This window comes from Camelus ferus, chromosome X (assembly GCF_009834535.1).
Source record: "Camelus ferus isolate YT-003-E chromosome X, BCGSAC_Cfer_1.0, whole genome shotgun sequence".
NCBI classification, from domain to species: Eukaryota; Metazoa; Chordata; class Mammalia; order Artiodactyla; family Camelidae; genus Camelus; species Camelus ferus.
This window is the reverse complement of record NC_045732.1, coordinates 93,402,002-93,414,064: the sequence shown is the minus strand read 5'-3', so window position 1 is coordinate 93,414,064 and position 12,063 is coordinate 93,402,002. Positions and strand designations below refer to the sequence as shown.

Here is a 12,063-nt window from a genome sequence, read left to right as displayed (position 1 = left end):
TAGGGAAGTTCCTCTGTTTTCCAGACTAATCCTGACACCCTGCCCCCTCATCCAAACTTGTTAGAAACCTCTCTGCCACACTGAGTTAGTTTCCACTCCCCCCCAAATTAGGACCCACGGTCTGACAAGTTTGATTTTGTTTTATTATGATGAGATAATATTTATAAAATGCTAGTGACATATGTCTCAATAAATAGTAGCAGTTATATACCTGAGAGGCCAAGTAAGGTAAATGATAAAAAATGTAATTTGGAGCTGGGTTGTACCTTAGCAAAGGCTGGGTGACCTTAGCAGAGGTCATTACAGTGAAGTGATGTATTTATCAGGATAGCTTAGGCTGTGTTGCAACTGCAGAAATCTCAGTGGTGTAAGACAAGAGTCTCTTTCTCCCTTACCCAAAGTCTGCAGCAAGTGCAGACAACTCTTCAAAACAGCTGCCCTCCCTGGGTGACTTAGCAATTGAATATGCTTTGATATGTTAACTTTACCATCTCAACACAAGGTTTCCAGGTTTACTTGGGCAGGGGAAGAGAGAAACTGGAGAATCACACAGAGGCTTTGTGCAGGTATTGCTTCTGCTCACATTTCCTTGGTCAGCTCTAGTCATGTGGCATTGTGTAACGCAAGGATGTTGGGAAGTGTAGTCTCCCATTTGCCTCAGAAGGAAGGGAAACAGGATACTGGTCAGTATTAATAATGTCCCTGAGAAATGGTAAGGTCAAAAGAGGGCTTTTTAAGATGAGCTAAAGAGGAAGTGGGAGGAGAGATTGGCTTATTGTAGACAGCATGAGGTGCTCCATGAATCCACTCCCCAGTGAAACTGGTGACGATTATTAAAAAAAAAAAAAAACAACAGTTACTGCCTCTGGAAATAATACTAAGAGCATATACCAAATGAATAAAATATCTATTCAAGAAAATCTACTAAGATTCCATAAGAACAGCAGGAGCCTGTGGTATTTGAATCAAGGCTACTCTCTTCCTCCCACTTCCCAGCTCAGTGAGATGGAAGCTCTGTTCCAGCCTGGTGCAGCCAAGAATACAGGGCTCCCCCTTTATACAGCTCCCAGTTGGAGGATTATCTTCCCAGAAAGGGCAGGACATCCACATTTCTCATCCTGCCACCAGCTACCTGTTGCTGATGCTAAGTTCTGGGCTAATGTGGCTGAAAGGTGTGGGTCCCTTCTTTCACCCAGCCCCCTCTAGTGGGACAGAGGCTCTATCCCGAGCACAGTGGGGCTGAAAATACTGAAGCCCTGGTCACCCTTGCCCTGGCTTGTGTGGTGGTTTCATACTGGCAGAGGCAAGCTGAGAAGACCTGAGGCTACTGCCCTACCCTTACTGAGCACTCAGGTCCCAAAGTGGGGATGTCATTCAGAGAGAAGCAAGTCATTCATGTCATACACAAAAATTAACTCAAAAAGGATCAAAGATCTATGTGTAAGAGCTAAAACTATAAAACTCTTGGAAAATAGGGGTAAAACTCTATGACTTGGGATTTATCAATGTATTCTTAGACATGACACCAAAAGCATGAATAACAAAAAAAAAGGATAATTTGTACTTCATCAAAATTGAAGACTTTTGTGCTTCAGCGAATACCAACAAGAAAGTAAAAAGACAACCCACAGAATGGGAGAAAATATTTGCAAATCATGTATCTGATAAGGGCTTGGTATTCAGAATATATAAAGAACTCTTACAACTGAACAACCAAAAGAAAAACAACCAAATTAAAAAAATGGGTAAAGGATTTGAATAGACATTTCTCCAAAGATGATATACAAGTGGCTAACAAGCACATGTAAGGATGCTCAATAGTCATTAGGGAAGAACAAATCCAAACCAGGAGATACCACTTCACACCTACTAGGATTGCTATTTTAAAAAAGGGAAATAACAAGTGTGGTGAGGATGTGGAGAAATTGGAGCCTCTTACATTGCTAGTGGGAATGTAAAAAGGCACAGCTGCTGTGAAAAATAGTTGGCCAGTTCTTCAAAAAGTTAAAGATAGCATTACCATATGACCCAACAATTCCACTCCTAGGCAAATATTCAAAAGAATTGAAAACAGGTACTCAGGTAAGTAAGTATACATCCATTTTCAGAGCAGCAGTATTCACAATAGCCAAAAGGTAGAAAATACACAAATACCCATCAATGTATAAATGGATAATAAATTGTGGTATATATGTACAATGGAATATTATTCAGCCTCAAAAAGGAGGCACAGATACATGCTGTAATGTGGGTGAACCTTGAAAACATTAAGTGAAAGCCAGACACAAAAGACTACATATTGTATGATTCTATTTATATGAAATACCTAGAATAGCTAAATCCATAGAAATGGAATGCAGACAGGTGGTTGCCAGGGGATGTGGGGAGGACAGAATGAGGAGCATTTGCTTAATGGGTATAAGGTTTTCTTCTAGGGTGATGGAAATGTTTTGAAATTCTATAGAGGTGGTAGTTTCACAACATTATGAATATACTAAATGCCACTGAAGTGTTCCCTTTAAACTGTTATGTGAATTTCACTTCAGTCCAAAAAATATTTTTAAAAAGGTTAAAAAAAGTTTTAAAAAAGGTTGAACAATTACCACGTGGCTTAGCATTTACACTCCTAGGTAGCTCCCCAAGAGAAGTGAAGATGTATATCCACCCAAAAATGTTTATATAATGCGTTATTTGTAATAGCCAAAAGGTAGAAACAACCCAAAGTCCATCAGCTGATGAATGGATAAACAAAATGTAGTATATCCATACAATGGAATATTATTCAGCCATATTAAGGAATGTATTGATACACTCTACAATATGAATGAACCTTGAAAAGATGCTAAGTAAAAGCAGGCAGTCACAAAAGGCCACATGTTATATGATTCCATTGATGTGAAATGTCCCGAACAGGCAAATATATAGACAAAAAGGAGATTACTGGTTGCCTGGGGGGATGGAGAGTGACTGCTAATGGGTATGCTTTCCTTTTTGAAGTATTTAAAATGCTTTGAAATTAGTGGTGATGGTTGCATAACCTTGTGAATATACTAAAAGCCACTCAAGTGTATACTTTAAAATGGTGAATTATATGATATGTGAGTTATATCTCAATAAAGCTGTTACAAAAGAATAAATAGATGAGAAAGGAAAGGCATTAAGTATACATTATTCTTGGTTTGGTGAGAGGGAAGGAGAGAGAAATAGCTAAAGAGGAAGGACTACGGAACAAAAAACAAGGGAGTGATGACTATAAAAGTCAGTATAGTGATTACCTGTGTGTGTGATTTGGAGAGGATACATGAGGGGCTTCTTGAGTGTTGTCAGTTTTGTATTTCTTGACCTTGGTGGTGGTTATGCACAGGGTTCCTATATAATGGTTATACTGCACAGTTGTGTTTTTTTCCATTAAAAAATTTACATATATGTACTGTTCATTGTTTCTAAGAACAGTTTAGAGCTTTAGCTTTTATAACTTACATAGTTATCAAAGGAATAAAACCAATCACAAAATAAGAATCAACAGAATGCAGTAATCCAGTCATAAAGGACAGTCAAAATGTGCTTACACATATTCAAGAAATTATTCATCTGAGTTATAAATAATAAGTTAATTTGTGTCTTTTTAAAAAAGATTCCACATATAAGTGATATTATGTGGCATTTTTCTTTCTCTTTCTGGCTTATGCAAAGTTGTGTTTTATGCACTTTTCTGTATGTGCATATTTCCATCTCACTAAGTGGTACCACCTTCCATCTGGTTTCTCAGGTCAAAAATCTTGGAGGCATCTGGACTCTTCTCTATCTTACACCCTATATCTAACCCACCAGGACATGTCAGTTTTACCTTCAAACTACATCCAATATCTGACCCCTTCTCACCACCACCTGGTTTGAGCCACTTACCATTTCTCACCTGGACAACAGCAGTAGCCTTTTAACTGATCTCTGCTTCATCCCTTGACCTTCCCGCCCTGGTTTATTTTCTACATAGCAACCCATTTTTTTTTTTTTTGTTCTCCTTTGACTTGAAGATATTTCCTAATGAGATATAATAACATAATGAAAATGAAACGCACATTCCAATGAGTTTGGACAAATGTAGACACCTGTGTAGAAAATGCTCCATTTAAGATATAAAACATTTCCACTATCCTCCATAAGTTCCAGAAGGATCCTTTTTAAAGCCAGTGTCAGATCATGTTACTTATCTGCTCGAAACCTCCCAGTGACTCTCCATGTCACTGAGAATAAAACCCCAAGTCCTTACCATAGCTCATTAGGCTGTACAGTCTGCTCCCTCCTTCCATTACTTCTGTTATCTAATCTTATAGTTCTTTCCCCTTCCCTGAGTCCACTCCAGTTACATTTCTACCTCACTGTTCCTGGGACATGTCAGGCACTTTCCTGTCTCAGGGCTTTTGCACTTGATGTTCTGTCTGAAATGCTCTTCTCCCAGAATCTGCTTCATTTAAGTCTCTGCTCAGATGTCACCATATCAGAAGAGGCCCTCCCTGACCACCGTATATAAAATAACATTCCCCCAACACCACTGCACTCTTATCTCCTTACCTTGCTTCATTGTTCTTCATAGTACTTAACTCAATCTGTTATTATATATTATGTATGTATAAATCTGTTACTCTCTCTCATGTAAGTTCTATGAGAGCAGGGACTCAGAGGTTGAGGGCTTTTGCTATGGCTGTATCTCCAGTGCCTAAATCAATGCCTGGCATATAATGGGTGCTCAAAAACTCTTTATTAAATGAAAGTCTGTAGCCTCCAGTCTGGTCCAGTCTGCCATCATATCACCCGGACTAGTGCGCCAGCCTCCTAACTGATCTCCCTGTCTCATGTCTGCTTCCCTCAATCCATTTCCTACACAGCAGAATTCTCTTTTTAAAATTCAAGTCTGATCATCTCACTTTCTTTCTTAAAACTCTTTGATGGCGTCCCTTTGCCCTTCAGATAAAAGTCCAGAGTCTTTAATGTGACTTGCAAGGTGGCTGTTCTTTGGCCCTGACTACTTGGCCACCTACCTCTTTCCTCCATCCATCCTGGACTGCTTGGAGTTCTTAGCTGAAGCCAGTTTCTCACTTCAGGTCCTTGGTAAATACTAACCCTCTGGATACTCTTTCTACCACCCACCTCCTCAGGTCTCAGTTTGAGGATGTTCTCTTAGGGGAGCCTCCTCTGAGCTCTGACTTGTGTGCTTTCTTTTTTCCTCATATTTAATTTTTTTTAATTTGTAAGAATAACTATTTAGTTTTCACCTATAAAATGAAGTTGTACCATTTACATAAAGATAATAAAAAATAGTTTTTAAAAACTCATAAACTTGTAAACATGAAAATACCTTGAGTACACCACTGATTTGTACAGTTTTGTGGAGTTACGATCCCTTTTAAGAATCTGCTGAATGGTGTGGATCCCAAGAATAATGCTCACTTGCATATATTTTGTATACTCTTAAGATTCACAGATAATAAAAAATGTACGTGGAGCAGTAGATAAGTGGCATTTCTCCTTTCAGCTCTTTAAGACTAGTTTCTCAATTTGTCTTTAATACCATCCCTTCTCAGTTCTAGCTACCTTCTAGAACTTCTTTCATCTTCTTTGTTTTCTCCTAGACCCTTTCTCTCAGCTTATATGGATAACAGTTCAAGGTATATCTTTCCCCATAAAGCTTTATTTTACTTTTGAATAACTTTCTTAGTGTAAATTTTGAGTAGTTAAAAAAAAACCACTTTCATTATTCTTTTGTTACCTTTTGCCATATTTCTTTCCATGACACTTTTTAGAACACTGTCTTCCTTTGCTTTCCATGGCATTGTACCCTTGTTTCTTCATCTGCCTCTGCAACATCCTCTTTCCTGTTTCCTATTCTGCTCTGTTTCCTTGTGTCATCCCTTAGATGCTGTTTGCCGGTGAGATGCTTTCTTAAGTCCTTTTCCCATTAGGCTTCTCATGTATCCCCACTATACTTTATACCTTCTGTTAAAGAATGTATCACATTCTATCAAATGAGTTTATGATTCTGAACGTTTCCAACGGCTGGGATTGGCTTAATCCTGAAAGAGCAACTCAGGGCACTTTTTTGCTTGTACCCATCACACCTGCATTATTTGATGTCCAACTCCATGAGGTCGGGGGCTATGTCTATCTTGTTTGCTAATATCCAGCATGCCAAGCACAGTGCCTGACACAGAGTAGCTGCTCAAAGAATGTCTTTAGATGGATTAATGAATATGAGTATAAAAACTCTAACCCACAATTTATTCTCACATGTTTCCTGGGACCAGCCCAAATTCTAGTCAGATCAATAAAAATTTACTAGTCATTTGGCCTAACTGGCCTCCTTGCCTGTGGTCTTGCATCTCCTTGTAATCTATCTGATAGTTCATAACCATAGGAACACTAAAAAGAAAAAAGTCAGGGGTGGGGAGGGTATAGCTTAGTGGTAGAGTGCGGGCTTAGCATGCACAAGGTCCTGGGTTCAATCCCCAGTACCTCCATTAAAAAAAAACACCACCTAATCCCCCCCACCAAAAAAAAAAAAAAAAGAAAAAGAAAAAAAAGTCTGATTGTGTTTCTCTCTCCAAATCTCTATCTCCTCATTACCCACAGAATACAGTCAAAGCTTCTCAACTTGGGTTCAAGGCTTTGGCCCTGACCTCCCTTTTCAAACTTCTCTGGGTTTATTTATTAAGTGCTTATTATATGCCAAGCACTGGCCTAGTCACTGAGGAGTTCACAAACTAGTCAGGAAGACAGGTACATAGATTAACTTTAATAGAATGTGATCAGCTGTATTACAGGGTCTGTGAGAACACAGATATTTTCAGACAATGGATTATAAAATATTAGGGATTTGCCCTCCGCAAGTTCACAAGGTCAGTCTAGAACTGCATGTCCAATACAGTGGCTACCAGCCACATTTCAGGTGCTCAACAGCCACATGAAGCTAGTGGCTATCATACTGGACAGCAGAGTATAGACCATTTCAATCATCCATGGGAGGGGGGGGTTACATCTCTTCAAAGAGAGCAAGGAGCATTCCTTGTACACACACCAGGTAGGGCTAGCTACCAGTCCCCCAACCCAATTCTCCCACTCAGACTGGTCTCCACTCCCTGCTCCCCGCCCACCGCAACACACACACCTTGGATGGGGTCTATTTTGAAGTGGTACAGGCTCCTAATAGAGATAATGAAAGTTCCTTTGTAAACTATTAAGTGATGCAGAAATGTGATATAATAAATAGGTTCAGTTCTTGCTTTCATCACAGCTTTAGTCACTTCAAGCAAATTCTAGCTCTTTTCTCAAATTTCTCCCACCCTCAGAATTTATGCCAAATGGTTCTGAAAAGTATTTGTTACACACAGGCAGCATTTATACCAGGTATAAATCCAGGTTATACCTACCTTGATGCTTTTACAAGCTCTCCATCCAGGACCCTATTTCACCACCCGCCTTTCCCTAGAAAGGAAGGAGACGAATTAAGATTTCCAAAACAACAGAACATTTATTTTGAGATTTGAGAATAATGGAAAACTAAGTAATGGGAATTGGACCCTCATCAGGGTCTTCTGGGAAATCGGAAGCACCACCCTGTTCTGCAGCTCGATGCTTCTCCAGTTTAGCAATCAATTCTTTCGCTGGATTGAAGACGCCATTGGTCTGCTGGTCACAGACATAGCAGCGCGGGGTGGTGCGGAAATGCTGCAGCGCACAGCTCTCGCAGAAATAATGCCTGCACTTGGTGACAACTGGATTTCGGAAGGTCTGGCGACAGATGAAACACTTGAATGGTATTTCCTCCTCATCGCTTCCCACTTCATAGTTTTCGTCCTCATAGACACCATAGCGACCCTCATCAAGCTCACGTTCGATCTGCCACCCGTGCTTGTAATCTGAACGGTCATGGAGGAATTTGCAGCTGTCTCCGAAGCCGCAAAAGCCAGTTTCCTTGTAGTCCTTACAAATGTCGGGCTGGTAATCCCAGCGCACCGTAGCACGTAGATGCTCGGGAGCTCGGATGGGGCCCTTCCTCACCATCCCGGAGGACGCATTGCCCATAGACGTATCCTTGGGCTTCATATATTTCTGGTAATTATTGATTCCCCGGTAGATCTTGTCATCTTCCTTGCCCCTCAGCTCCTCTTGGATCTTCTGGCTGCGCTCAAAGATGGCTTGTGCGTCACGCTCCTTTTCTGTGTCTAGCTCGTAGACAGCAGTCGCTCCCATATCCTCTGGGCCCACGGGTTTCGCCGAGCGAGTGGACTTGTAGACCACGCCGAGACTCTCGGGTTCGTTCTCCCCCTCCTCCTCCTCGCTACTTAGGTCGTCGTAGGCCGCCTTCTGTTTACCACTGCCACGGGTCTTCTGTATCATCGGATTGTGGGTCGCCCGCTTCTTTTCCGGACGAACCACAGTGCTGCCTTCGTCACTGCTGCTGTTGCTGTCTCCGGACTCTCGGCGGCAGATCGGGCGTTTTCTGCGGCCTGTAGCCCCTTTTCGCCCAGGCTTTTTGAAAAGGAAGGTGCACACCTGTTCTGTCGTCTTTCCTGGAGAAAGTTGCTCTGCCATTGTAAGAGTCTCGAGCTCCGAAACGCCTGGGGCCTGCTGGGTGGCGGCGAACTTCTTCACGTCACTGCACGTTGTGCACTAGGCCGCGAGTTGCTGCAGAATCAGCAGCGGAAAGATTGCAGAAGTGAGTGCGCGGGACCGAGGGCGCCCGCCGCTCTTGAGCCCTGCCGCGCGCCGTTGCTTCCTCCGGAGGCGTACGTAGCCCCGCCCCGCTCGCGTGCTGCCGCGGAGCTTATCGGGAAGGGACCGAAGCCGGGTCACCTTTAAGGGGCCTGGAAAGAAGTGTTCTTTTTCCGCCTCGCGATGTGGTTCGAGATTCTCCCTGGGCTCGCCGTCATGGCCGCGTGCTTGTTCATCCCGGGAATGGCCACTGCGCGCATCCACAGGTTCAGTAACGGGGGCAAGGTAGGGCGGCTTCTCCGGCCCAGAGGCCGACTGCACGGGCTGGCGTTGCGCAGTGGGCGGTGGGGTAGGGAGGCCGTTAGGACCCGGAGCCTCTCTCGGAGATGGGGAGTACCGAGGTCGGCCGTCCCCTTCTTGCCTGAAAACAGAGCCTTGCGGAGTGAAGCCCGACGGAAACCATATTCTACGTAACCAAGAAACAGCTGGTTGCTGGGTGAAGAGTGGAAAGCAGGGCAGAGTAGAGATTTGGGGGTTGGAAAGATAGGAGGTTAAGAGGCCCATAACTCCTAGGCAGAAGAGACGGGGGTCAGTTAGTCTTGCCCCCACTCCCCCTGACTTCTAGTCTCATTTCTTGCTGGCTTTTGATTTTAATTTCTCTCATCCATATCTTGATAGCGTCTCGTTTTTTCACTTTTTTCCTAGCTTTGACTTTTTTATCCCCCTACTTTCTCTTGCAAGCCTTTAGGAATTTACCGCAATATCCTGGGCTTTTTTCCTCGTTAGGATTGTAATTTTGCTCTCTAGTCCACATCATCTCTAAGGTACAGAGTATAAATGTATTTGCTGTCTGGTTTTGTGATTGTCTTTTACGTGTGATCTGCCGCTGTTGTTTCTTCTCATTAGGGTCCCCAAAGGAAAAAAAAAAAGTCATGGTTTTAAAAAAAAAAAAGTAAGGGGGAAAGAAAAAAATGATGCTGGTTAAAATAGAAAATATAAGAACTCATGGTTACCATCTTAATTCTAAAGTTTAGAATTAAGTCCGATTTTACTTAGGTTTCTGGACCTATATTGTTAATTTGGTTTTTATATCAGTGATGATTCCATTTCTCTGCACTGTCACTTATTAAAGTTTTCATATTCCTCTATTGGGTCATTCATCTTTATAAACTGCAATAGCAATTTCTTTTAATTGTAGGAAAAAAGGATTGCCTATTATCGATATCAGTGGAGTATGATGGAAAGAGATAAGCGTGTCTCTGGAGCTAATCGTTATTATGTGTCAAAGGTAAGAAGGCTCTGATGATAGCCATCTGGCAGGGTTGAGGTGGGTTCTGGTTAATGTTTTGCCAAAGGTCATACAGTGCTAATTTAATTTGCATTTTCTTGTGTACTAGTGAGGTTGAGGAGCCTTTTATGTATTTAATGATCGTTTGCATTTCTTACACTGTGGATTGTTTGCCTGTATCCTTTGCTTCTGTTGTCTTTTTGATTTATAGGGGTTCTTAATATATTATGGATATTAAATTTTTGTCAATTTCATATGTAACTAATATTTTTCCCAGTCTGCTGTCTTTTTTAGTTTATGATGTCTTTCATCAGATTGTTTTTAATTTTGATGTTCAGTTCATCATATTTTATCGTTTTGGATTTTGGGTTTTGTATCTTGCTTACAAATGACTTTCTTATCCAAGATTCCAAAAATATATTCTTACAGTTTATCCAAATACCATTATAGTCTTTTTTCTTTTTTTACATTTAGTGTTTTGACCTCTCTACAGGTCATTTTGGGGTATAATATGAAGCAAGGATTTAACTATAGTTTTTTCCAAGAAATAGCTAGTTGTCACAATTACCCACTTATAGAAGAGTCCATTTTTTAATTTGAAATACCACTCTGGTAAACTATATTTCTATATATACATGGGCCTGTTTGATGAATGCACTCTTCAATACTCCATTGGTTTGCCAATTCCTACACCAGTACAATAAAGAATTACTATAATTTTATATTTGATTGAATCATATGAAACAGCTCTTTTGTGGGTCAAAAAATGGCCAGGCAGTGGCATTTTCATATGATTCAATCTAATAGTATGTTCTTATAAGTTGTAGGAGTTCGTCATCCTCATTATTCTTTTAAAAAAATTTACTTTCTGTATTTTCTCCTTGCTCATTCATTCTTCACAGCAAATCTAGGTAAATATTAATTCCATTTTACGGATGAGAAAAGAGGTCGGTGATTAACACTGTGAGGACTCAACCTAGGTGATCTGCCTCTCAGTACAGTGCTATTTGAGAACATAATCTAATGAACATGATGATAGATACCTACTCATCTAGAGCAGTATTTCTCAAAGTATGGTTCAAGAATAACCATCAGAATCACCCGACATGTGAGATAAAATACAGGTTCCTAGGCTTCTGGCCAGACCAGATGAATTAAGATTTTTTACAAGGTGGTTCCTAAGACTATGCAATTTTAATTTCCCTCAAGGTAATTCTTCTTGCGATAGAAACAAAATACCTGGACTGTTACTTTAACACCTGGAAGAAATGTCATCACTGATTCATCTTTTATGTTATAGTTTTTGAAGTTTTTGGTTGTGAAGTGAGATAGAGTGAGTCTTCTGAATAAATAGTGTCATGCTTACAGGGCAAGAGTTCTGGAGTTGGAGGTCCCTGAACTTGATTTCTGGCCCTGCTATTTCCTTCCTGACTCAAGCAAGAAACTTTTAACTTTTCTGAGCCTCCATTTTTTTCATCTGTAAAAAACTAGAATGAGGCTAATAATTATCTTCCTCAGGTTGGCTGTTATTTTTTAAAATGGTTTTACCTTACTGTCCTCTGACTTTCTGAGGGTGTTTTGTAGAATGGTCCAGGTGGTAAATAGTTGCTTGACTTTAGTTCTGATTGCAAGGCGGGCGTTTTCTTTTCATATAAAATGATAGGTTTGCTACTGTCAGAAGTGAAAATTAGGAATCATTATAGGTTATTCCTTTTACTTTAATGATTATAAAGTTCAGTCGGGGTTATTGTTGCAGTTAGATATGGGATGTGAAAGTACTTTCTTTAATAATGGAGGATACCATTTGGTGACACTGAAAATAAGTATATGCACATCTTTGTCAGGAACAGAATTCTGACATTTTCCTTTTTAAACTGTTTTTCAGGGTTTGGAGAACATTGATTAAGGAGGCATTTTCCTGATTGATGAAAAATAACTCAGTTATGCTCATCCTACCCCTGCTAGAAGGTTATGCAGTGTATTGTGTAGCATACAGTGTATTATTTAGTGCTTAATAAAAATAAAAAAGTAAAATCAGAGATTTTCTTTACTTTTTAAAATAGTAC

The 12,063-nt window shown here is 40.6% G+C and overlaps 2 protein-coding genes across 2 annotated transcripts; one reads left to right on the top strand and one right to left on the bottom strand.

The window, feature by feature from the left end:
- Positions 1–7,499: 7,499 nt before the first annotated feature.
- Positions 7,500–8,774, bottom strand: RNF113A (ring finger protein 113A). Its single transcript, XM_032475409.1, has one exon. It carries the CDS (start codon positions 8,587–8,589, stop codon positions 7,555–7,557), a length of 1,035 nt encoding a protein of 344 aa, XP_032331300.1. The 5' UTR covers positions 8,590–8,774; the 3' UTR covers positions 7,500–7,554.
- Positions 8,775–8,830: 56 nt separating this feature from the next.
- Positions 8,831–12,036, top strand: NDUFA1 (NADH:ubiquinone oxidoreductase subunit A1). The gene is made up of 3 exons (XM_032475412.1): positions 8,831–8,994; positions 9,908–9,997; positions 11,883–12,036. The coding sequence occupies exons 1-3, from the start codon at positions 8,893–8,895 to the stop codon at positions 11,901–11,903; spliced, it is 213 nt and encodes a 70-aa protein (XP_032331303.1). The 5' UTR covers positions 8,831–8,892; the 3' UTR covers positions 11,904–12,036.
- Positions 12,037–12,063: the final 27 nt, after the last annotated feature.

Coding starts and splice junctions, on each gene's coding strand:
- RNF113A (XM_032475409.1), bottom strand. CDS start 8,589: ATGGCAGAGCAACTTTCTCCAGGAAAGACGACAGAACAGGTGTGCACC.
- NDUFA1 (XM_032475412.1), top strand. CDS start 8,893: ATGTGGTTCGAGATTCTCCCTGGGCTCGCCGTCATGGCCGCGTGCTTG. Junction 8,995..9,907: donor GGTTCAGTAACGGGGGCAAG/GTAGGGCGGCTT, acceptor TTTTAATTGTAG/GAAAAAAGGATTGCCTATTA. Junction 9,998..11,882: donor ATCGTTATTATGTGTCAAAG/GTAAGAAGGCTC, acceptor ACTGTTTTTCAG/GGTTTGGAGAACATTGATTA.